The sequence below is a fragment of the Malurus melanocephalus genome, unplaced genomic scaffold (genome assembly GCF_030028575.1).
Source record: "Malurus melanocephalus ecotype Western Australia unplaced genomic scaffold, MMel_1.1 scaffold_230, whole genome shotgun sequence".
NCBI classification, from domain to species: Eukaryota; Metazoa; Chordata; class Aves; order Passeriformes; family Maluridae; genus Malurus; species Malurus melanocephalus.
Genome location: NW_026623462.1, coordinates 874,279 through 900,566, shown reverse-complemented (window position 1 = coordinate 900,566; position 26,288 = coordinate 874,279). Strand labels below are relative to the sequence as shown.

Sequence of the window (26,288 nt, the reverse complement as noted above, 5' to 3'; positions counted from 1 at the left end):
AAACTAGATCTGGTGCTAATCTAAAATCCTAAAGTCTTGTCCCTAACACCCATCTTGGAAGGAACTCCTGGGAAAAGCAGCTGTTGARATGCTCTGTAGTGCAGCAATAATGCTTGGCTGTTCTAGTTAAAGAAAACAGGGAAATCAAATTATRTTCCTGTTCTAGTTAGTTTTACAATTGCCAGGATCACCACTCCCACAGTCTGAATCTTTGACAGATCTACCCCTGCCTATTTCCCTTCACCATGTTTATTTTCCCTCAGGCCAATGAGATCCCCATTTCCCTGTTATTCCTCTCCTTGGTACATTAAAGAGGAAAAACATCAGCAGCTTAATGAAGCAGAAAATGGTGTCTCTTCCCTCAGAGCAGCCACAAGGAATTCTCTTCCTGGCACCAGCMCTCTTCTCTCCACAGCAGAAAAAGAGCACATGGAAAATCTATTGCTACTCCTGATTCTGTACAGGAAGGTGACTCCTGTGCTGCTTCTTTGCAGATGTCAGGGGAGATCCCCCCTTGGCTGGAYCCATCCCYTCTGTGCCTGAGGGACAGGGACAAYTCAGGACTGAAATGCTGCTGGAGCTCTACAACACCAACAGCCTCCACTGCTCGTTGCTGTCTGACACCAAAGGCTCCTGCCAAGCACCACCAGCTTACTGTAGTGCTTGAATAAACATCTAGAAAAATCTATTTGTGTTGAACACCAACACAAAGATGAACACACTAACTTCCAAAGCCGCAACAGAAGGAAAATCCTGACCAGTGCAGTCAAGCAGCAGCCCCTGCTGTAGCTGAACCTGCTCAGATGGACCAGATTCCAGCTTTGCTTTCCCTCCCAAGGGCTGCCCTCATCCATTTGCTGCCTCTGCACAGTTGTTCACCTCCAACTCTCCATGGTCACACTCAGTTCCCCCATGGTACAAAGTGTTCCTGGTTATAGGCTGCCCCATTGAAACACCATTKGCCTTAGGACTGTCACACCACCTCACAAGCCCCTCTCCCTTCTACTTCATGCTACTCCAGCCAGTTCAAATCCTTCCAAAGCCTTCAGAGCACAKGACACTAGATCAAATGTGCCAGGATATTACCAGCATTTAGGCTTACAAGGTAAGAAAGCCCAAATAACTTCAAAGCAAGATAATCTCATTTTCTAGCTCTAGTCTCTTAAAACCATTGAAATTAAAAAGGTTCTGGCTGGTAAAGCAATCAAGTGTCTCTTCAGGAAASAACTGGTAGGTTAAAACCTCACAGCTACACTGAAAATTGATTTCTTATCTTAGAGAAGTCTGTCTAGATTTCAGGCTGTACCTTAAGCAATTATCACTGACCTTTTCTGACCATCTTTAATACCCGCTGAGCCTCAGAACCTTAAAGAGTTTGTTAATCTAGACCTACACCACGCAATGCACCGTGTGCAGGGGAATCATCCCCGAGGAGTATTTCATAGTGCTGCTCATTTCAAACCTCCTACGAGTTCCCCAATATGGGAGTAAGAGAAAGGGAGTGGGTGTGGGGAACCCAGGGAATCAGCCTTTAATTGCAGGCATTTCAGAAGGTTTCTGATTGTCACTCAGAAGCCAAGTGTTAGCTGGGACTTCAGCTCAGCAGAACCACCACCCAGACACTGCAGAAGTGGTGCTGCTGCGTGCAACACAAACCCACAAACACAGCTGCTGTCTATAAAGGTTTTAATATCAGTATAAATAGGGCACAGTTACAAAAACCTGCAAGACTGGAGCAATGGAATTTTGACGTAAAAACCTTAWGTGAGGCCTTGCTCATCAGAAACACACACAACACACAGACTGCAGGGTGAAGGGAAGGCGTGAGCACACATACACCATCGTGCCTTGAACCATTCAGTACAAAAATAGCCATAGAAAGATGGTCTCTGAATTGCTGGCTGATCCCTTGGGTGTGCCTTAGCTGGACTCCACGTGGGAGAGACAGATTGCACCTTGTGTTAGGAGCAGAGTTAATGCCCAGCAGAAAGTGTCTCCTCTCTCCATCCAGCCACAGCTTCCCCAGCTGAGGTACAAGCTATAAAAATAAAGGTTTTGAGTGTTCAGTGCTTGTACCCAGCCAGGATGCTCTGGCAGATAGAGTGAGCAGGCTGTGCACGTGGGCTGGTCACCGGAGAGCCAGCTGGGCTCTCCTTACATTCACTCTGCTCCTGGGTGGCAAGAGTTCCATGGGATCTCACTGCTCAGGTGACACCACTGCCCACACCTGGCCTCCCTCCCTTCCCAGTCCTTGGTACAGCTCTGTCAAAGGTGATGCCTTCTGTGGTGGACGTGAATTGTTCTGCTGCAAGTCCTGACAAGGGAGGCAGGGCCAGGACAGGATCTATCTCTGCACGTGCCGGACAAAGGCCTGCACGAGCTGAAACAAGGGCTCCTGCCCCTCTGGACCCAGCTTGGAAGCAGACTTTCCTTGGGGAGAGGGAAGCACCCCGCTGGCAGGTGAAGAGGGACCACCCCGGCGGAAGTAACGGGACAGGCTGGAGAGCAGCGTACTCTGAAATTAGAGCGTGTCACAGGTCAGTCTTTCCACCACACACCCTCTCCCTCCCCAAACAGGGTGCCATGGCACAGGAACGTGCCAGTACGTGCAGCCCAAGGCTGTTCACTCATGCTGGGAAATGGGCAGGCACAGACAAGGCACAGTGAACAGAAGGACAGCACAAGGTGCTCACCAGCTCCGAGCTGAGCTCCTGCTTCATCCGCTGCTTGTCCCGGGGGTGCACGGCCGGGTCCCGCAGGTACCGAACAGCCTGSGAGATCAGCAGGTAGAAACAGTTCTCCATTGTAAACATGAGCAGAGACCTGTACAAAGAAACACAAATCAGCAGGAGCCAGAGAGGTCAGCACATTTTGGTTTCCAGGTCAAATAGCTGTTGAAAGACTTTACACACAAGGGATGTACAAAGCTACACAAATGCCTCTAAATTTCATCTCTGATCTGAGGAGCTCTGAGTTCTGCTGCTTGGCTGTAACTACATCAMGTAACTAGAAACTTACTTGAGGGTTTTGGTTCCCTCTTGCATATTCAGCCCTGCAGCCTGAGGGAAAGGTTCCTTCTTCTTATCCATCTTGGAGGGGAAAAAAAGACAGGCATTATACACAGGAGATACAAAAGAACTACTCCTGCTCTGGGATCACTGCAACTGCTGTGCTCCCAGATGGGGAAGGGGCCAGTACCTCTCCCAGCATGTTCAGGGCCACGTTGACCGTGGCAAGGAGGGTCCCAAAGGAAGGTGCAACGTCCGAATCAAAGGCTGGTGTGGTGAAACTCAAGACAAAGAGCAAATTGTACTCAGCAAGGTCCAGTGACTGTGGAGGAACAGAAAGAGGAGACCCCGAGGCCATGAGTATGGTGTTGCCATAGGAACAGAAATACCCAGTCCCTTATCACACTTTTTATATAGAGAAATAGAAGCACTGTGATAATTTCCCAAATCTCAGGTGTACAGCTGGAGCAGTAAAATGTCCTGTACAGCACTGCACAAGCAGACTCCATGGCTCCCCTCACACAGCTGCCATCACTGGCACACCAAGGGAATGGCTGCTCCCAGAGGCACAAAAGGACATTCCCTATCCAACAGTTAGCAGCAGGACACTGCCAGAATCAAGGATTAAACCTTTCCCAAACCAGGAGACCAGGCATTGGGTCACACCAGCACAGGAGGATGACAAGAGGATTTTTCCTGAAGAATGGTGTACTGAAGGTACAAACCAACTGGGTTATTGTCTGTTCCACTAAGGTCACACATACACAGCCTTGTGTAGAGCAAACAAAAGCTTAGCCAAGTCTTCTCTTCACACTGATTCCYAAGGGGAGCTCCTCATGTCCTGCCTTCCTGCTCCATGCAGAACAGCAGGCAGGTGTACAGTGGGGTCACTGTACTGAGCAGGACACACAGACCCAGAACATCCCAGAAATGGTGTAAAGTCCACCCCCCTGGAGAGCAGCACCTCTGCTCTCTCCCCACCTGGTCAAGGAGGATCTGGCAGACATCAGGGGTGAAATGGCGCAGGGCAGCGAGAGACTTGCTGAGGATTTTGAGGAGGCTGTACTGCACTGTGAGTAGGGCCTTCTGCTCTGCTGCCTCTGACTCGGGGCTGGGGTGTTTGGAGGARGCCTGTGGATTACGCTGCACTCGGGGAGTGACACTGGATGGAAGGGAATCGCCATTTTTTGTCTGTAGAGAAAGAAAAGAGAAAGTCTTGAATACAGAAATGATTATTTTGCACTAAGACAAATGTTTTGAGGAGAAAAAAATGCTGTGAACAAAGAGAATGAGGAAATCAGGCACCCAAAGTCTGTCACCTACTGAGAATCKACACTTGGTGTGGGCTGGGGAGACACTGCATTGCAGGGAGGCAGCTGCAGAGGCTGTTYAGATTCCACAGTCAAGAAAAAGAATGATCAACACCAAGCCTGAGCCATGCTCATGGACCACAGCAGCAGCAATGCATCATCTCCACCTCTAAAGACATCCCAAGAACTACCTCCTTTCAACAAATTAAATCAAATCAAGGACACCAGGTCAACAGTGGCTTAATGAATGGCACTCCAGACTCCTACAGCAATGCACCCTCCTTGCTGCATTGTATTATGACAAGARCACCATTCAGCACAGGCTGCTGGTTATCTAGGACAGGCTTTACACAGTCCAGAGGTTTTCAGAATCCGGACAGCTCTTTGCACTTTTTTTTTGCTATGAGGAAATGCAAACAGTTGTTGATGGTTGTCAATAATCACCACAAGAATTATCAACTCAATATCCAAGACCCTTGATTCTCAATAATGTTCCCTTTTAACAGAGCATGAAACACTTAAAAGTTTGGTAGAATCCTCACCTGCAGGTAGTGCTGGAGCATTTTGCGGCTGTGCAGSAGAGAGGTACAGGCCTGGCACAGGTAACACAGATTCACCTGAAAGAAATAAAGTCAGGGAGAAATCTCATAAAAGCTCAAATCCCATCCATTCAATACCATGACTGGAAGCCAGAAAATTCAAACAGAGCACTGTGATCATAAGGGATCTACATGGTCTCTTAATTTCCTAGTCTTTTGTAATATTACCTGGCAYTAAGAACTGAAAGTAAGCCACTGAATTCCCCAAGTTACTTTTCCAGGCTATCACTTCTCTCTCTCCAACAGTTACATTTCCTCACTGAAGACAAGGTACTGACAGAATGGGCAGTTAAATAACCTCAGCTGTAATTCCCATTAAAGGAGCAGTAATAAAAATGTGATATAATGCCATTTTCTCTAAAGACATCCAAATCCCTGCAGTTCAAGGCAATATCCTGATTCCTACCTGCATGTCCCTCATAAGCTGTGGCAGGTGGAAATGCCACTCCTTTGTGAAATTTGAGAGCTGAAGAATGAAGCCAACAGTGTGATCAGCCTCTTCCAGACAAGCYAAGCTCTGCACGGTCCGTACTGCATTCAGGCACTGGGAAGGACAGAGAAGTAAATCAGGGATGTGACAGATAAGAGAGAGATGTGGTAACATCCCATCTTCCTCAGTTATTTCCGCTTTCCACCCTTCCCAAGGCAGRAGTGACTTTTCAATGCTTCTGCCCTTTCTGCCTCATTTCCACTGCTGTTGGAACAGAGRAGCCAGGCTAACTAGCACAGAGGAAATTTGTGGCACACCTGAAGGATCCTCTCTTGATGGACACCCACAAAGTCCAGTGCTTCTGTCAGGAAGTTGTATCTCAGTGTTTTGAGAAGACGTTCCATCAGGGACATGGAGAGGCGATAGACCCCAGGCCAGGAGGGGGCATCCAGGGAYTTGCGGGATGAAGCAGATGTCTGAACAAATCACAGACAAAAATAAGCAATTTTTTTCCCTCCACACCATTCCAGCAGTCACCAGTCTCTAGGGGTGGCTGCTGTCCTCCCACCTGGGAGGCTCCAACCACAGCCTGTGAGGACATGGGAAGCTCTCCAGGAGCATTCCCACCTGGAATGAAGGAAGCAGCACCCACCTGGATGGCTCCATTTGTGCTGAGCTGGTACACGCTCAGGAGGGGCAGGCAGACACTCTGGGTGACACCAGCTCCAGCCATTGCTGCTGCTCCCTGCAAAAACAGACTGTTGTTGGAATCTGTGTGTCTGATCTCTATGAGACTGAAGAGCTGGTGTTGCAGTAAATATTTCTGTGCTTTGCACAGTCACCACCCTTTTACAGAACTTTCATCTACACACATTTCTATGTTGTTAAAAATTCAGTATCAAGAAAAGTAAAATCTAAGCTGCATAACTACTCAGAATCCCATTTCTCCCCTGCTTTGCTATGTACATAATCTTTGCAAAGAGCTTTGGAACAGCCTTGCTTTCACCTAAAGCTCCACACAAGTTGATTTTGCAATGGCTAAATAACACTTTATTAGAACTAATGAGGAAGCAGGTTCCAACTCAGTGCTGGTTTCACAAGGGGGTATTTGCATTGCAGAAGCCATTCAGTGAAAGTGCCTGCTCCAAATGACAGGTCTGCCTGGYTGGTGCAGCTTTTCCAAGACATCCCACCATGGAGAACAAGGCACCCTAATCCAGGCCCTGCTGCTTGCCAGCCTCCAAAAAAAAACCCCTTTATCTGCAGCTCATCATTCAGCTGCATCASAAATACAGGATAATGAGATAAAAAATGAGACAGACTTTACTTATTCAAAGTGTACAGCTATGTGCTCTCACTTTTCTGCATGTCTCACCTGCTGAGTCTTTGCCAAGGTCAGCAGCAAATGTAAGGAGGCCTCTGTGAAGTGAAGGTTTTGTTTAACTCTCAGGCTGATCTCCAGTGCAGCAAAGATGGTAGGAAGCACAGGGACTTTCCTWGTAATCTGCAGCCAGTAGTCTCCATCTTCATCCACTTCACAGAGCTCCTTAGCCAGGTGCAGACCCAGAACACACACCTGCAGTGACAAGGAAAGGTAGGTAGGTAGGTACAGGGTTGTACCAAGAAAAATCTCCAAAGCATTTACTAACGCAACCTGAATTTCAGTCATTCTCAGAAGCATAAATGAAGGCTCCTGGTATGCCTCACATTATACTCTGCACACCTCTTGGCTGTATTAGCACTCGTGACAAYGTTTTTTAGGACAGATCTGAAGGAAAGGCAGCAACACCAATTTCCCAGACTGATGTGAGCCAGAAAAACATGGAGTAGTTCTGAAATAGAAACTGCTGAAACTTCCTTTGAAGACCAGTGGCTTCATGTTTTTTCCATGGGAAAGATGTTCCAAGCATCACAACATTTTTGTCTAGGGAGAAGAAACAAGGCTGCAGAGCAGATGAACAGGTCCTTTACCCCATCTCGCTGGTCTTTGTGCTTAACTCGAGAGGAATCATCTGTTTCCATGCTGTCCTTGTCATCTGCAGCATCTCCCAAGGTCAGGCTGTGCCGAGTCTGGTCCAAAAGWGCAATGACCTCATCCTGGAGAGTCTCACACACGCTCAGCACCAGCTGGGGGTACTGGGGGATGTCATTCACTGTGACACACAACAGACACCAGTTAACCCACAGTCMTTGTACTCAAATTTCCAGTTTAACTGGTAACATCACTGAGTCACATTTCTTGGAATTAGCATTTATTCTGTCCTCACTTCAAAACCTACAAAACAATGTGAGGAACTGTGACTAAGTTAGATGTTTAAGTCTAGGAGGCTATAATAAGGGATTATAGTCACCTGGATAACAGAAACATGTAATTTTACCAAAAAGTCATATAAACTCATGACATATCAGAACACAAATCAAGCACTACTATGGACAGATTATTCCACCACAGCAATTCCCACCCATYGCTCCAGACTGCTGGTACCAGCCCACACAGACTGGGTGCAGTCTATGGTCTTGAGTCCATATAAATACTACATTCTTATCAACCACCTTTTACCAGCATGACTAGAAACTCAAATTCAACAGCAAAGAGAACCATTAGAACCAACCCTCCACTTTCTACTTATTTTCCAACACACACAGGCTTGCAGAGCCAAAGCAGTGGGACAAGGAACACACAGATAAGTAACCTGACACTTCTCATCACAGTTGCCTTTGTATGTGCTGTACAGAGAAATACTGCCCAGATTCCACTGAGGGTCTTCAACTGTTACTGCAATGCCACATGCCCCACAAAGGACAGGAGCAATGACYACATTGATTTCTCTGGTTTGTAAMAAAAGGTACTCTTTCTTGTCTTGGRAAGTCTTCCTTTATCTCTAACTAGAAATTCATGTCAGAATCTATGCTCTACAGCCACTCCATCAGAGAGCCTAATTAGGGTCTCCCTCCCCAGAAACACTGAGCTGTTTCCAAAAACACACAAGAACCAAACTGGTCAAACAGAGGTTATTGTCAGAAGACAAGAGAAGGGAAGACATGAGACATGGACATAGAGTGAATGAATGATAACCTCACCACTTTCCAAAACTAGCTAAAGAAAGTAAGAAAAAAGCAGAGAAATGCCACAGGTTGGTGACTACATTCAGCACCCTGCACTGTTACCAGCATCACACATGAGTTTATCTTGCATATGACTGGGTGTAAAGTGTGTTCAGCCCTGGCACCTCAACACCTGCACATGCACCACCTCACCTTTCATYTCCTTCATTTGCAGAACAGTGATAAGAGCTGAGAACACTTTGGCTTTGGTTTTCTCCATCATCTGCTGATCTGCCTGTAGTACTCCCTCCAGAATCTGCGTCAAGGAGTTTATGATTTTATCCACAGAACCCAACTCGCTGACAACAAAAAGGGAGAGCTCTTCAGATTAGACAAGATCCCTCAACAAATATATTGGCTTGACTGAGCTGATCCACACAAATAAAAGCAGTTCTTCCAAGTAAAGTTTAAGTCACTACCTGGATCTCACTGAAGACATTCATTCCACAGAATGAGAGAATGCCTTTCCCCTTCATTGTGACAATGAGAGTGAGAAAGCAGGACTAACTATCACAAAAGCTCTTTTGGTACTTTTCACCAGCAAGCAGGAAACCAAATAAACTGTACTGCTACTAGAGATTTCTCAGAATYTCAGCAACAACCAAGAGACATTTGACATCCCAAAAAGAGAATACAATAAGTGTTCAGTTTTCTCCCCAGATCACTAAGAGATTCTCATTAGAGCAAAACACTTACACATAACCTCCCAAGTTTTTATTTAAACATCATCCCCCAGGTTTTTATTTCTAGCAATGACTAATAATTATCCAAACMAAATACCTACCTTTTCCACTGCTTGAGCAGGATCAAAAGAAGGGTACACAGCATAGACCCCAGCTGCAGACAGGACACTGACATGGGAACTTGGAGCTAAGAAGAAATACTGCAAGAGTTACAGTTGGAACAGTCACATGTGAAAACACTTCAGAAATGCTCAGCCCAAGCACCACCACCAAATGATCAGGTTTGCTCTTCAGCAGCACTGAAGGGACCAGAGCCAGCATCCTTACAGGATTACTCAGTGATGACCAGAATGACAAACACAAAATAGATTTAAGTAGCTCATCTATTCAGGGAAAGAGACTGTTTCAGCCCAATTTCACAGATTCTAAAAAACCCTATGAGTACAAGCATCTGCAGAAATAGAACCCCTCAGAGTGCAAAGAAGATWAGCAATTAGGAAATGAGAGAACTGATAGGAAGCTGCACCTACCAAAACTTTGGTGCCATTTAGGACATCCAGAAACAACTGCTGACGAACTGCAGAATCGGTCAGATGCATGATATCCGCCTAAATCCACCGAGATAAATATCAATCAGCACAACAAAAGATGCATCTTCTAAGCTGCCTAAAATCAGTTTACTGTTTCAATTCATTAATTTAAGAATTAATCAAATTTTATAGCTGCTGAGTTCTACAGAAATCACTTTAGTTCTACATTAACCACTCACTGACAAGAAGTTGGCGATGACTAATGCTGTAATGGTGTATCCTGCCTCATTTGACACAGGAAAAGCTCATCAGGATTACAGAATATCTTCAAATCCCTCAACAAATTATTTACTGCCTCCCTCCTCTGCTGAGAGGATAATATGCTCATTTTATTCAAACAAAACACCACCCACTCTAACCTTCTGCACCATGCTTATGCCAACCTGGGCTGTGTTCACACAAACAAAACTGAAAGAAAAAAAAACCAGTGAATTCTGCTTAGTGGCCCTAGGAAGATGTTAACATTGTATAATTCAAAAGTTCATTTCATGCAAGATAAGAGGMAGCCCTTACATGGCTTGTGGAGATGATGAGCAGCATCCTCCAGGCCGAGATGAGCATTTGATACTCGGTGATGGAGGAACAGCTGGTGCCCTCGGTCTCTGCCACGTGCTGTGCCAGGGACTTCACRTACTCTGACCAGTAGGCAAAGCGCTTTTTGGTGGAGAAATTCTTCAGCGTGTCTTTCAGGGACTGATCCAGTGAGCCCCTGACCAAATCAAGAGGAGAAGTTATCTTCATTTATTCTTGGGTCAGAAAATASACTTCTGAGAGTCATGGAGGAAAGCCAAGGACACAGCATGCAAGTGAAGGTTATTCCACATATTAGACCTGTGCAGGGAATCCCACTTTTTGTATCAAATGTGAAGAAAAAGCATGATCTCTGAAGAAAATCTATGAAAAGGAAGCTTTTTAATGCATTCATTAATCACTYCCAGATTTTCACAGGATTACATGTGCTTTGTCCCTCAAAGACCACATGGTGTATCAAGAGTTAGCATACACAATTTAGATAACTAAAAAGGACAGGGATGAAGGACAGAAAAAACCAAGGACTCACTTGACAACATAGTAGATCTCCAAGCAGATGATTTTCATTATTAAGGCACAGGTATCCAAGACACTGAGCTATGAAAAGAAAAATCAAAATCTGAGCTCTGCAGAGCAAGTGGAATTCTGTTTTACTCCTACCCATCCATTGGGATGGCTGATAATCCAGTTCTGTAGACCTGTTCCTCCCACAATAGCAATAGTTATACCATTTTGAAAATGGACTGGTGGCAGTAAGCACAGAATGCTGTGCTCAAAGCAGAATTCCCTCGTGCGTGAGAGCACAGGGCTTTCAGAATGAAGGGGAAAACTCCCACAGAAAGGAAGAACAAGAACCTAATTGATTCCTCTGTTGATATCAGTCAGCTTAAGCCCACAATATGGATACCCTACAGACAGCACTCCTTCCACTATGAATGTTACTACAGCTGACAGTAATCTATTTTTGCTTCATACGTGAATAAAGAGCAGAGAATCTCAAAAGACAGTTCATGGCTACCCAATCTCTGAAAAGCCAAACAGCATTCACTTCATACCCCTGTCTGTGTTTAACTCACTTGAGYACAGCTCCTCTCAGGAAGCTGCAAGCAGAGAGGGAGCAGCCACACACATCACTTAGAAATCTTTTCTGAGAAGTACAAAATTCCCTTCATTTGTTTGGATGTAACTCACCTCTGATGATTCGGAAGGTGGAGGAAGGGTCCCAAAGAGCGGATTAGTTAAATTCTCCCAAAACTTTGGCCTAAAAGACATAAACAAAAGTAGTATCAGTGTTTTTGCCATGCCATGTGCCTAGCAGCATTTTGAGTGCTCCAAACTTTGTAGAAAATATGYTTTGGTAAATACAAGTTTATTTAGCTTTGTATAAAAGGAACAGAAATATACTTGCTTCTGAAAGCCCACACACTGCATACCCTCACCAGGGCCCATACTGACYAAGATGCAAATGTCCCTGAAAAGTCTGCCAAACCAAAGAAAGTATTTTGGAAAAGATGAAGGCAAATTCCTTGTAGAGGAACACCAACTCACTTTGTCCTCAGCACAAGCATGGCACTGTCACGACGGTCCTGCCACAGCGCGTGCAGRAAGGCGATGGCAGCGCGGTGCAGGAGGGGAGGGCACCAGTACCTCTCCTGCTGTTTGGAGTCAATMAGCTCTAACACCACTTGGAGGCAACTCCACTCCCCCAAGCTGAATTCCTAAAGCAAAAGGAGATGTTACAAGAGGTTATAATGCTGGAGAATTTTATTGTGGATAGTACCCAAATCTGTAGCTTTCTCACTGCCAGTGGGTCACAAATGAGTGTTTTAAGGTCAAGKTTGCCTAAAGAACAGCACACAGAGTCAAGAGAGCAAGTCACAGGCACCCTTGGTGTGGTAGGTGTTCTTTTGCTAACTCAGTATCTGCCTTGAAATAGTGGGGAAAGTTTCTCTTTGCTTACAGGGAAAAGTGAAACTGGGATAGCACCAGATCCATTAAATGCAAGTACAACCTGCCTGCATTTTTGCARTCTTTACATTAGCACATCAGGTTAYAAGTAAGAACTATCAGATTTTAGCATCCAGTGCCACAATACTGCACGAAAAGGTTAGTGAGTCCTTGGGCAAGTATCTGCTATCATACCTTTGACCCATCACTGCCATCCTTCACTTCCAAGTTCAGGAACAGCTCAATGAGCCCAGGCTGTGTCTCCACTGCAACTGTGAGGAACTCCAGGATCATGACYTTGATGCGCATGTCCTCGATCTTGCTCTGCAGGTGGGTGAGGAAGGCATCGCGGATGGCAGCAGCATCACTGCCCAGGCAGGCATACACTGACATGGGAGCAACCTGTCCATGGAAAYAAACATCAGAGGCAAAAAGAACCACGCTGTAGAGAACACTTAATGTCTATACAAAAGGTGATAGGCATTGTATTGAAACTCTGAAATATTCAATATTGAATCTATSAACATATCAAAGTAAATTGCCATTAAATTGGAAGAAATGGGAAGAAACATGACAAGTGATCCAAATTTTCTTCTTTGGCAATTCTGTTCTAACCTCACTTATCTCTCACAGGTCATAAACAGAAATAGAAAGGGCCAAGAGAAAAACAGTTCCGAGATTAGGTTTCTTAAAGTAAGTAAGCCCAGATCTGGATTTATATGCTTTAAGAAAACTACAAATATTCAGGATTTAGCAGACAAAAAGAGTAAGTCTAAAAGTTGAAGACCTGATAAAAACTGAAATAGGATCCTCTTCTCAGTAAGATGTTACAATTCCAGCTGGAAGGCCTATGTATTTAAGAGTGTGACTTGAGAAAGTTATTCAAAAACTGCAAATAGTTTGCACAAAACACCTCACTCAAGGGATGGCTCTCAGTGAGTGCTGAGTGACTTCTGAAACAGCAGAAGATCACACTGAAAAACTAAAGGGCCCTTTAGATGATTTTTGATGTGTCCTAACTTACAGYTATCAGTCCACCCTGCTTCAATTGGCTTGCACTAAGCCCCCTGATACAAAAAAAATGTGATGAAATTATTTTGAAAAAAATTTCAGTGGTGGAATCAGTCACATGGGGAGAAGTAAAGGAGCACTGGTGTGTCTTATCTTACTGTAGCCAGTCGTTTGAGCAGCTGGATGGCCAGGCGTGGAAGTGCAGGGTCATGCTTGTGGTAAATATATTTGGCCAAGACAGCAATAAGGTTGTTTCCATGAGCACCTGGAGAGAACACAAATAAAATCAAAGAGAAGAAATAACAACAAGATCTAACTATTTACCAGATAATGATTTCCACAGCAGAAGATGAGAACTAGGTTGGTCTCCCAAAAGAACAAGGTCTGGGTGCAACCACAGGCACTAAGAGCAGCTGATTTAGTATATTCTGTAATTACACTAATCTCATTACAAAGCAGCAAACAATAAGCCATGTTTGATTAATCCTTTAAAAGCTCTCCCAGAGGGGAAGAATGCCTTAGAGGAGGGAGAAGAGGCCTTCTCCCATCAGTAGCAACCACTTTTYGTAACTTGGAAACCTTAACTACTGTTTTTAATGAGACACACACTGCCATTTGCAGATCAGCCAAAAGCACAGCTGCCCCAGGGAGCAGAACCCACCATGCTGAGTGAGTGCCTGCTCTAAGGGAGACACCACACTGGATGGGGGCTTCAGCCGGATGACATTGTTGGTAACGGAGAACGCCAGCTTAACAGTCTGGATCAGCAGCTGGCCCTGGCCTTGGGACTCATCACTGTTTCCAAAGAGAAACCAAAGTAAGCAATTGTGTTTGCAACCAACATTCATTATTTGCACAACATTCAAAGAGGAATGTCAAGACATTTTCAGAATCAGCACACAGAAGATGCCCAAACAGCCACACYCCACTCACCTGCTGGACTGGGAGGCCATCACCATATCAATGGTGTCCACCCCAATTCCCATGATGTTAATGACAGCTTGTCCTGCCTCCGTGTTGGCCAGGCTGAAGATGCACAAGGACTGAAGGCTGGGGGCATTGCTACGACACAAACACAGGACAGTGTCACCAGGAGCACTAGTAGCATTTTGCCACATTACATTTTGAAAACTGCCACAAAGTAACCTCTTTATTTCTGATCCTTCCTTTACTCTCCCTTCTCCTTTCACCAGAGTGGATACACCAAATAGGAAAGTGGATGGCAGTCTGTCACAAGAAATCTATGTACTCTTTTTGTTTTTGCCAGGATCTCTAGAAACCAATATGGTTTGCTGTCCCTAATCTTTTTCTACCCTTCCTATACTCARTAATGCAGCAAAGAGCTGAAACCAGCACAACACAGCTATGCCAGCTCCCTCCTAGTCGTTTGAATTCAAAAACCAAAACAAAATGACAGTGATTCCTGCAGTGTAAACCAGACTAGTGCAGGTCTGAGAGATTCCACCTGTCTTACCTGCTGCGAGGATCCATTTCAGGGCATAAGTTCAGTATAGCATGGATCAGCTGCAGAATCAGGCACCCTAAAACAGAGATAAAATGGACTACTCAGTTTTTAAGAACTTTTGTCTAGTTCCTACTATTTTCAAACAAATCACAGCATCTAACAATACCAGATGTACAGTGCAAATCCCAATTGGCTGCTAGGAAAGAGAAGGCAGATGATGCCTTTTATTTCCTTCTCCTCCTACKCCCCCTTCCAACATCCTTACCGATTTTCTCTCTCACTCCATGGGAGTTGTATCTCCATTTGTGGTAATTTGGTAACATTTCCTTCAGGACAAACACGATGCAGGGCACCAGGCCTTGACTCTGGGTGTTACCAAGTTGTCCCTAGGAGAAACAGAAATGTTACTTAACCAGGAGGGGGACAAGAAAACTTTTGGAGGAAGATATTCCTTATTTTCTTTGTGTGTGGGAAAACCATGGAACATGGGAACATTTACAAGCAATTTCTAGTCTTTTGTAGACATTTGAGAGGACTCCAAATGGTTTTTTTCTAAGGATCAGATCAGAGAAAGCACAAACAGCAGTGCAGAAGGGAGTGTCAAGCAGAGATCACTGAGAGAGCCCTGCTGCACAGAAATTGATCTCACAGCTGTATTTCACATCCCAATCACAACAGCTCAGAGCTGGTGTCACATCAGAGCATTCCAGAAGCACTCACCCGGACAAGAGTTGTTACCAGGTTCAGGAAGGAGATGGTAACACTGTACTCGCCTTGGGGCTGCTCCATGCTCATCAAYAGGTTTCCATAGCCCCCAGCATTCATTCCCTCTGCACTGGGAAATGAGCAAGAGGGTACATCACATCAACTGCAGGATTCTGATGTGAGTGAGAGACATCAGGTGCAGAGATTGCACACTGGTAAAAAGTTGTTATGGCACATTATGAACAGGTTAGGAAAAAAAAATGGAGTGGGGAACTTGAATACCTAATCATGTGATTCATACTGGACAGTGGATTGGCAACAAAAGGCAAGAACCCCGTGTGGTGAAGGTCAGTCCAAACCTGCAAGAGAAGAGGTACAGACACTTCTTCTCATTTACATATAAATCTGCTAGTTCCCACCAGCAGGGCCTTTCCTCACCTTGGCTGGCATCCGAGCAGCCAGGACTGTCAAGCAATTGACACAAGAAGCAATAACATCCACAGGGGGAGATATTACAGTTGTTAGCCTACAGAAGAGAAAGAGTGTGTATGAAAAGCATTGCCACCTGTGGTGTAGCCTTTATATTGCTTTTTTTAATCAAAAAAGCTTCTTTGTCTCTACTGAAGTACATATGCATAAAATTTAAGCAGGTAAATAGTCACCAGAAACCACACTTTCAGTCTAGACTTGCCACCTCCCCCTCACACCTGAGTCAGATCAATTTATTGCCAGAGGCGAGGGTGGCAAKACAGCAGGGTGTCACAGCAAACAATAATTATACAGCTGAACATCAATTCTCAGGGAGTTMATTCTGAGAGGAGTTATTAAGTACAACTGTTTTAAAACCTGGGAGTTACTGCTCTAATAGTATGTTTTATCCTTCTTCCATGTAAATATAACTACTAATAAAAACTGCCTTTAAATGGATAAAATTGCATACCTTTCAGAAAAGAAGTAAAAGAGGGGCCATTYTGCTGCATCAAAACATTAAACTGTGTGTAACTGGAACAGTTTTGAGAGCTGAACTCCAGTCTTGGGGAGTTCAAGCACTGACACACATCTTGTGAAGCTCTTGGCAAAATAAGCAATCTGCCATTTTTCAGGTCACTCTATCTGCTCAGGAACTTCTGCTGTCAGTGACTCACCTCTGAAGGAGCATGTAGATTCGTGATGTGATTGGCAGAAGACAATCTGCTATTGATACATCAGTGCTGATGACTTTATGTACCAGATCAATTATGGGCTTGACCCTCTGGCAATGCTGAATCACATCTGGGTAAAGAAAACCAAACATTAGAATGCAAAATTGTACTTCAGCAGTAATAAGCCTGGAACAATGCACATTTACCTTACCACCTATCTTCCTGATTCAAAACCATCCATCTCCCATATCCCATATTTATCTATCTCAACTTTTCCCTCATCTCATTTCAGTACGTGCTCTTGGCCTTCTGCAGCGATTTTTACAGAATAATAATAATCATCATCACTATTAGATTTCTGAGAATGTATTCCATGCTATTTCAAAAATACTCAGAGCTGTTCCGTCCTACTCCTAACCTCAAAYTGATACCAATTAATAATTATTTATCCTCTTTTATACTCCCAGGCTGTCTCACCTGCTGTTGACACAACATGGAGCAGCATTTCAATCTCACAGGTGAACAGAGTCCAGCTGCTGTAGGAATACTCCCACCGTACCAAATAAGCTCGATCATCCAGCATCACTTGGCCCACTGTTCCCTGAGGTATCCGTAGATTTGTTTGACCTAGTCCTAAAGGTTGAAGAAGCAATGAAATAAAGTCACACATTTACCCATGAGTTAGAAGCCAGGTACAGAGCTAAATTCCCCGAAGTGTCTTAGTACAAAAAGGTAAAGAGCAGATTCCTTACCAAGAGGATATAGGAGCTTTGGAGCCTGTCTTCGCCACAGTGTGCCATCTTCATGGGAGATCACATCGGGAGGTTTGTGCTTGTACAGTTCAATATAGAAGGACATTTTATCCAGGAAACTGTATACCTGCATCAGAGAGAGCTTCAACAACACAGCCAAAGAGCCAGAGCTTCTTAAAAATTTATCAACCAGGTCATTTCCAGGAATAGGCAAGTTTTCTTAAAGTGTACAATATCTTTCTAATATATCAACCCAACCAAAACATTATTACACAGCCCACATGTTCAGACAAGTCTCATCTGATGAATAAAGAAAGTGCCACCTAAAAATAAGTCAGGATCTTTAATCTTCAGCCATTACAGTTGAAAACTTTTTTTAAARCCAGAAAGCAGCATCCTGCAGCAGCACAGGATTCTGAAGGAGCCCTGTCCACTGCTCTTAGACAAAAGCTTAAAGTCTGTTACCTAAGACTACAATTGAGATAAATACATGTAACAGAAAGAAAGAATCATAGAGCATGTTATCCCTATCTTGAAATAAATCACCTCCCAAACGCCAAGAGAGATCCTGTACCTTTTTTGCAGTAGATTTATCAGACACAAGGGCTTGGAGCAGCTGAAGGAGAGGAGTGAGAAGATGGGGGAACATCCCACAAACACTGTCCAGGATAATACCCAGACCTGCAGTAGGTTCCTGGTGGTGGAAATAGAAAACAAACGTTTTATTATTTAAAAGAAAAGCTGAAAGGGTGTCAGTACAGCACAAGGTTACAGYTCCTTTTTAGGCTGTACATTTAACATTAATCATGCACAAAAGTATCACTCCAGTTCTTGCACAGACTAAAGCATGAGGCAGTCTGCAACTATATGCAAGAATTAAGGCTGTAAGGCATTACATATCATCCTAATTCTGTGACAACAAAAAATAAGCACAATGCTTTTGCCAGCAGTTAGTTCAACCCTTGCAGCCCCAGCCCTGCTATCAACTATCACCTATATTAAAACTCGTTCCAGTATCCTTTTCAAGAGTAAAGTCAAGGCTGTACCTAAAAGGCAGGAAAGGGCAAAAATAAATCAAAGATAGATGCAAATGAACATTTGCTCCTGAGGCCCTCCAGAAACCAACTCACTAAATACAACTAGCCTGTTCCTTTCCTAAAAGGGTATTTTTTATCAGGTCCTAGTTATAAACAAGGTAGGTCATACAAGTTGGAAACACACTCACYGTCTTCCAGAAGAGTTGAGGAATGCTGGAAGCTGCCAGAACTTCACATGCAGCATCAATTATATCCTACAAAGGAAGAAAGGATAGGRAAAAATCAAAGCTACTTTACACAGGGAGATTTTGTTCCAACCAAGTTCTGCCACATCTTTGGAATTTAAGTTTTTGTTTACCCACCAAGATGTAACTGCTTCCTGGAGCCAAAACATACCTAAGACACCCACCCCCAGACCACAGCCTAAAGTCATTCTCCTCATCATGAATGAACTGGCCACAACAAACACATCCATGATACCTGCAGAGGGCTGAAAGATGTCAAATCCAACTCAAAAATTGAGTTTGTATTATTTCCATTGATTCAGAAATAACTGATCAACAATTACTTTCATTTCCACAGAACTTCAAATGCATGATGTGCTCCTTCATTACTAATCAGCCAGTCTGTAGGTGTTTACTAGGTTTGCATGGTGTAAATGCAGTTGCAAAACTAGCAAATCACTCATTTGGGCCWATTAAGCCACATAAAGTTTGCAGTCTGAAATGCACAATTACAATTTAATAGGCAATTAGCACATCAGTCATAACAGGTTATTTTAAATTATGTAACAGATGCAAAAGGCTGTGGATACTTACCTGCTGATTGCCCAATGTATGTAATTCCAGTGATGTCAGGACAAAGGAAAGAAGTCCATAAATACACATACAAGCTGTGCTGGCAGTACACTGCAAAGAAAGAGTACACAAGGCTATTATGGGAAAGACTGAATGACAAACACACTGTAACTCCTTTACTCAGCCTCCTTTATCACACTGAGTAACTGCCCTTCTCACACCTCCTTGCTGCAAAGCGGCAGTAAGACATGCAGCAGTCATTTGTTAAGCTCCATATTAACATGAAATATTTCACTGAAATGAGAGGTCTTGCCACTACCATTATCACTAGAAACACCTTCCAGACATCAAAATAAAAAAAGAAGCACTCAGCRTTTGTAGGAATCAAAAGGATTTTGCAAAGCTTCTTTTTATTCTTTGGGCAAAAACATCTGTTTTGCTCCAACATGATTTCTGATCCTCACTGAGAGAAGATGAAATGACAGAACACGTTTTACTGCATGTTTGGAAAGGACATTGGTTCAGTCACTGCTTCCCATCACAGCTTTACATCAAGTGCTGGTAAAGACCTTCAAAAGCTTATATACACAATTATAAGAACTCACATTCTTGCCCCCACTGCTGAGGGATCGCAACAGCTTTGTCAGATACTGGAAGACATTCAGCTGGATAGCAGTGCTGCCCATCCTCCTGATGATGTTTGTAGACTCCTCTGGGTTTATGGTGTGACGGAGMAGAGCCCAGGCCAAAAGCACTGGAGCATGATGTGAGACATCCCCTAACTGCAGCAGCTGATTGTCCATCTCCTGCACAGASACAAATCATAAGCAAAATAACTGAGATCTGAAAGTAATCCATACTCAACAAGCACATTGTGTCCTTGTCAGGTTATGTGGATGCCAGTTTCTAAACTTGGCCAACAAGCTCAAGGATCAGAAGTTTACAGACACAGCAATACCTGATAATCACAGTAAGTTCTGTATTGTTAGGCCTGAGGAAGGGGTTGGTTACTCTGCCAGTGTTTTACCTGGTGGATGTGCTGATTGTTAGCCAGCTTGTGCTCCTCAGTCCTGTCATCCAAGGCACGCTCATGGAGGGAGTCAATTTCCATGCCTTCCACCAGAATAAGAGCACTGAAGTATCTACAAGCAGTAGAAGAATAAAAACAAGTAGGTCAGAACCTTTATTTGAGAAWTAGAGTTTTTCTTTAAACTCTAACRCAACCTTTAGTTTGCTTTGTTCAGCTTTCTTTGATGCAATAAGAGATGACAAGAAATAACCAGTACATAAGCCAGATTTTGCCTTGAAATGCTGGTATAGGACAAATTACAACCTTCAGAACTACCTTTTCTGGTTRAACAGACAAAAGAGGTCAYAMAAATTTCATGATGGCTTTTCCACYATTTTCCACCTTTTTATAACTCTCTTGCCACCTGGCAGGATTCTCATTTCCCATCAAATCATGGCCCACACAGAATAACAGAGACATAATTATAAATGCATTTTCTCCTGAGAAGAACAAATTGTTTTGCTCTGTACCCACTTCAAACACACACAATACCTACCCAATACGATCCACGAGGTGATCCATGCTCTCATCTACTAAATGTCTGTTGGTTTGTCTTGTGCCAAATCCCTGCTCCTTGAACATTTTTGCAAACGCCAGGAGCTCCTCAGGTGCCATTTCAAAGTATGCATAGTAGAGGAAGATGACTTCCAGGAGCATGGACTGTTCCCGGAGGCATTGCACAAACCACCGGGAAACCTGACGTTCTGTCTGCACAAAGRAAAGTTCCACCATCACATGTCAAAGCTCACAGGGCAGCTAAAACAGTCAGAAACTGAGAAGTGTGGAGGCATTTCAGCAGCTTGTGTAGCCAGCTATTGTCTCAATGGCAAGGAAAGCCACTCTAAATACAGAGAGATCATGAACAACAACAGATAAATGGCTCTGTTTGGCCCAATGTTCTCCATAGATTTATTACAAGGAACAGTAARTTGCATTAAACTCTCTGTCTCTGAGCAAAAGTGTGCTCTGTTACAAAGAAACCAAATTTTATGTTTCTTGGACCAGGAGAAGCATCCTGTTTAGCTGCATCTGCACATATGTATTTTCCAATATACTATGTAAAGGGAAAGACGTTTTGATTAATAATAAGAGACAAAATACCATGAGATTTCCATGTGTTTCCCAYGTAGGAGCTTCTGCTTTGTACAGCGCTTCGAACTGCTTGCGGTAATTCGGAACGAGTTCCTTGTCCAACTTTTCAACACACTGAAAGTACTGGGCCTTAAAGGAACAAACAAACCCATGAACTTCACACATGCACACTCCTGGGCTTTTCACACAAGTGGGGAATTACCCCCCAGCTTCCATGTTTAGCCTATTTCAATGACATCACACCCAGGACTCACTGTGTAGGGGTGTCTCTCATCCTGGAAATAGGTGAGCAGGTGCAGGACACAGCGCAGGATGCAGATCCTCTCCTCATAGTAGTAGTCAGCGAGCTGTGAATGTAAAGTGCCATCAATACCAACTTGGCACAGTGTCCAACCCTCATCCACCTCCCTCTCTCAACCACTGCCAAGGCCTTCACCACAGAAATAGAGAGTTACTACAGATGGAGTTTCAACTGAGCAGCTTTTAAGTTGGGGAAAAAAAAACAGCATTTCATTAATGTTACAGAACCTAATAAAGCAYTGCCATAAGGACAGGTTTATAATTACACTGTCAAGTGAGAAAATTTGGAAAAGAAAGGCAAAAAGACATCCTTATTATCCTCTGTCAGAAATGATCATCAATCTTGTCACATCAGACAGTATCACACAAGCCTACAASCTTTGGAAAATAAGGCAATATACATTTACCCAGCTAAATTCCCTCATATCAAGCCAAAAATTTCACTTCTGTAGCCATTACTAACACTGTTCTAATCTATATGCAGATCCCTCAAATTCAGAAGCACCTTCTAAGAGCCWTCCTTTATATGAAGGAATACTTAAATTATTTCAAGATTCTCCATAGAAATAAAGTAGGTTTGCTGCCAACAGATCTTTTCTACAGTAAATACAAATGGAAATGACTAACCTTCAGCATCAGAGCCTGACTCTGCCTTTCATCCTGAAGAACTGTCTGTAAACAAAACACAACAAAATAGCTAGCAAAGAAATACCTACTGACAAAAGATATGATCACAAAATGACTGAAASAAATAAAAGACAATTTTTCTTTCCAGATCTTTTGGAAAGACAGATTCCAAAAGCACAAAGCCAAAACACTCATTTTTAGCTCTATTTAWTTTTTGTCTCCACTCTCATTTACAAATCTGTAGCTTTCTTGTATTCCTGTGACAGAGARAGGAGCTGAATTCCTGCAGAGATTCGAGAAGGAAGAGATAAGCMTGGATGTAGCTCCAGAGAAGAAAAGCTACAAAGCCATTTCCCAGTCAGAACTCAGACTCACGTGTGACCATTTGCATCAAAAAACTACTTGTATTAAGAAAGATGTGGAGTAAATAGAACATAAATGGGAGCTATGGACCTTCAGGGAGTCCCTTGTTCCTCTATAATCCTCTTGAAGATAAGACTGTAACAACTGCACACTCTGCTCTTCATCCAGACCCTAAACAAAAGAAAGAGAAATGCTCTGAAATTAATAAAAGGCAAACTGAATTCATTAACAATTAAGATGCTCTCCAAATACTCAGGCAGCTCTTATCTTCAAAACAAATAACATGCCAAAAGAATATTTTTGCACCAGGCAGATGCTTTAATCAGCACTTCTTTTAAAGCCAAATACACAAGCTTTCAAGTCACTGAGCTGCAGTTTAACTTCAGCTAAAAGAGCATCAGTCATTTAAATAAAGGTACCACCAGTCACTGAGCTCTAAGCTTCTGGCTTAAAGAAACAGACCCTTGCAGATGAACTGAGAGGATTGTCAAACAAGGCAACTGATTTAAGGGACATCAGTTAAAAAACTGCTCAGTTTTTTAGCAAAGCAGTTGTCCTGGAAGACCCCAATACAAACCAATAGCAACCAGGAAAGCCACAGCATCCCAAAGTCACTCATCACTTTGGAAGTTTGACCTAGAGCCTCAACATGTACATCAACATCCTCTAAGTTATTTTGAATGAAAGGACCTTAAGTTTCTCTCTATTCAACATCAAGAAGGTTACTTCAGCATCAGAATCCCAATAACAATTCATCCCAGCGATAAAAAATAATCAAAGAGCAGCTTCACTCACCAAAAACTTGCTGACCCTCAGACCCAACTCTTTTAGTGGAGCAGCTACATCTTTATCAGCTTTAATTTTTTCTGCTGAAGTCGTACTAAARAGAAAAGAAATTCTAGTCATTAAAAATGCAGCAATCCCAAGGAAGGAACTAAACAGACATAATTTCAAAGTCTTTAGTTCTATAAGGTTAAACTGTGCATTTGCTTTTTCTTCAGTGACCTTTCAATATTTCACACAACAATATTCTTTAACCTTTCTTTATTTACTAGGAAACTCCACATTAGAGATTCATTTCTAACATCAGGCAGTGACTATACCTTGGTGGTTTGTAGTATGACAGTCCCTCTAGCAGCCTCTGCCAGTGCTTGTTCAACTCTGCAGCAATCTGGGCCTAAAACAGAACCAAACACCACTGATCAGACTTCTCAAAGTGCATTATTGAGTATCAGATTTGTTAAACTTAAGCAAAGCAAAGAAATTCCACCACCACAAAGAGGCAGCAACAACACAAGACAGGTGTCTGTGACTCAGAGTGATTCCAGATGCAGGACTGAACAGGGCATTGCCTAATCCCAGGAAGGTGAGGAAACAGGAGACAATGGACTGGGTTTAAAAGCATTTGGATTCCCAACCTTTGGGCAAATTCTGGAAAGCACAGGGAAATAAGGCAGCAGTTGTAGCACACATAAACACCCCAGAGCACCCCAGGAAGCAGCACTTGTGCCCACTCCAGGAAAGGAACTGCCTTTTCCATACACCCTTCCAGGTAGTTCATGCAGCAGCTGTAAACAAGCAGTGAAAGAATAAATAAGTAGCAGAGATGTGGGAAGAAAAATCACACTAAGAAAGAAGGAAAAGCAGCTAAAACTATTTTCACTACCACTCAAAGAGATGCAAAAATTATGTRTTGGCCACAGAACCCCTTCAGTGATGGCCAAACCTGCTCAGCAGAACATGGACTTACTGGTTCTCTTAAAGCTGATCTGCCCAACAAAATTGTCCATAATTCTCTGCTGCTCCTGTAAACACAAGGAAAAGGTGGAGAGAATTTTAATGAACATTATTCCAGGCTTCCATTTAGCTTACACTTTTCAAACCTGCAATGAACTCGCAGCAGATGACACTGCGATATAAGAAAAATTACTTAAGGAATATTAGCTTTTAGCTGATGAGTTTCAGATGTCCTGGAAAAACCAAGGAAGAACCCAGAGACGGTGTCAACTGACACACCAAGACCTGTAAACTCAYATCAAAGCTTCACATTGATATCAGGTTACCAGCTCAATTTGATTTTGCTACTTCAAGRTTCCTAAGAAGAAAGTTAATGAAGRCATAAAGAAATATTTTATTGCTACATTCAGTGCTCTCCTTCAAACATATTCTTCCCTCAGTTTTATCCTCTCCTCTAAATAGAGCATAAAACTGTGTGAAGTGGAAAACTGTGCCATTACTCAGACACCAGAACATTTACAATCAGCTTCTCATTTCTTCCTGAGAACTCTGTAGGAAAGTCAAACTGCACTATAAGGAATTACAGATCACATCCTGACTCTGGCACATGAACTCAAAAAAGTGTCCTTCCAACAATCCAGAGAAAAGATATTTGGCAAAAAGCGTATTTCACTGAGAGAAATGATGGTTTGCTAGCAACRTATTACAAATGAGAATTTAAGCACCACAACCACGCAAAGACTGTCTACACARGAACACTCATTGCCTTATTTTTAGAATAACATTATTAGAATAACTCACTGTGGCAGTGAAAGTCATCTGCGATTTCTGACATGTGGTGACATTTAATRAATGACAACACCTGTTATTTCCAGCACACCCATCAACATAATCCCTCCCTGCTAATTCCTGGATAGTCGGGTGCACTTCCCTGACGTGAACCTCTGCAGCACACACAGAGCACCCAAAATTTTACCAAGCATTGAACAGCAATGTAAAAGAAGAARTTCAATGAATCCCAGGTTCAGTGATCATGTTAGAGTAGTGCCTTCATTTGTCTTGAGCAGTTTCTTTTATTGTCAAATCTGAGCCCCAGCCTAGCAAAGCCAGTCCATATACTTTTCACTGCCTCTTCTGTGAATAAAACAGATCGTGGTTTGTTGTTCCCTTCATTAATAAGGCTTCAAGACAGCTAAGGGAGGAAAGCTTCTCTGTAGCAACCACAAGCAACAGTGGTGTCATTCATTTATAAAAACTGACACTAGGGAAACTCCAGAGCATAAAAGCGTTATAAAAAATGAAAGAAAACGTGTTGTGCACGAACGATACCGCCGAGCTAAGGTGATCACTGAACATGGGATTCATTGAATCGCTTCCGTTACACATCTCCACGTGTGTATTTTGATTTGTACGTTTGCAGGAGCCGCGTGGGAGGCGCAGCCGGCCCTGGCGCGCCCCTCGCCCTCAAGAAAGAGCTGAGGGTCTGCCGGGCACCTCCGCCAAGGAGCGCAGATCCAGCCCCCAGCCCCGCCAACTAACGGCTTCTACGGCGTCCTGCCCAGCCTCTCATCTCGTACGGCAGAATAAAATAACCACAAAGTCGCCGACAGYCGCTGCTCACTCGGGCCTTTGGGGCCGGGGGATCCCTGAGGGTCCCGCAGAGAGGGGGCGGGGCCTCGCCGCGCGCGCGAGGCAGGGGCGGAGCCAGCCCGGCGCGCGCCCCGCCGCAGCTCAACCCTCCCGGCCCCGCGCTGCGGCCCCCTCCCGCTGGCCCCTCACGGCCCCCGGTCCCGCGGAGCGAGGGCCGCCCACAGCGAGAGCCGGGACTGCCCCCGCGTCGCCCTCGCGTTCCCTCCGCCCGAGCGGCCGCTGCCCCGCACCTCGCGCTCAGCCCGCCCGCCGCCATCTTCGCTCCGCTTTCACGTGACCCCAGGCCCCGCCTCCCAGCCCACGCCGGCGTCACGTGGTTATGCCTAAACCACGCCCCT

At 43.9% G+C, this 26,288-nt stretch overlaps 1 protein-coding gene across 1 annotated transcript; it reads right to left on the bottom strand.

Moving 5' to 3' along the window:
• Window positions 1–1,675: 1,675 nt before the first annotated feature.
• On the bottom strand, window positions 1,676–26,233 carry NUP188 (nucleoporin 188). Its single transcript, XM_057374609.1, has 44 exons — window positions 26,181–26,233; window positions 24,314–24,368; window positions 23,667–23,740; window positions 23,359–23,443; window positions 22,654–22,734; window positions 22,201–22,245; window positions 21,528–21,620; window positions 21,283–21,402; window positions 20,678–20,889; window positions 20,140–20,254; window positions 19,718–19,918; window positions 19,134–19,223; window positions 18,504–18,569; window positions 17,853–17,972; window positions 17,279–17,405; window positions 17,004–17,159; window positions 16,530–16,656; window positions 15,823–15,910; window positions 15,667–15,743; window positions 15,400–15,514; window positions 14,945–15,065; window positions 14,689–14,755; window positions 14,148–14,276; window positions 13,876–14,009; window positions 13,373–13,479; window positions 12,399–12,605; window positions 11,805–11,974; window positions 11,448–11,517; window positions 10,786–10,853; window positions 10,239–10,434; window positions 9,666–9,743; window positions 9,237–9,322; window positions 8,606–8,751; window positions 7,319–7,500; window positions 6,723–6,923; window positions 6,000–6,092; window positions 5,665–5,823; window positions 5,324–5,461; window positions 4,861–4,935; window positions 3,990–4,199; window positions 3,199–3,330; window positions 3,019–3,089; window positions 2,694–2,823; window positions 1,676–2,515 (listed from the first exon to the last, which is right to left on the bottom strand). Exons 1-44 carry the CDS (start codon window positions 26,204–26,206, stop codon window positions 2,345–2,347), a joined length of 5,214 nt encoding a protein of 1,737 aa, XP_057230592.1. The 5' UTR covers window positions 26,207–26,233; the 3' UTR covers window positions 1,676–2,344.
• Between the last annotated feature and the right edge of the window lie 55 nt (window positions 26,234–26,288).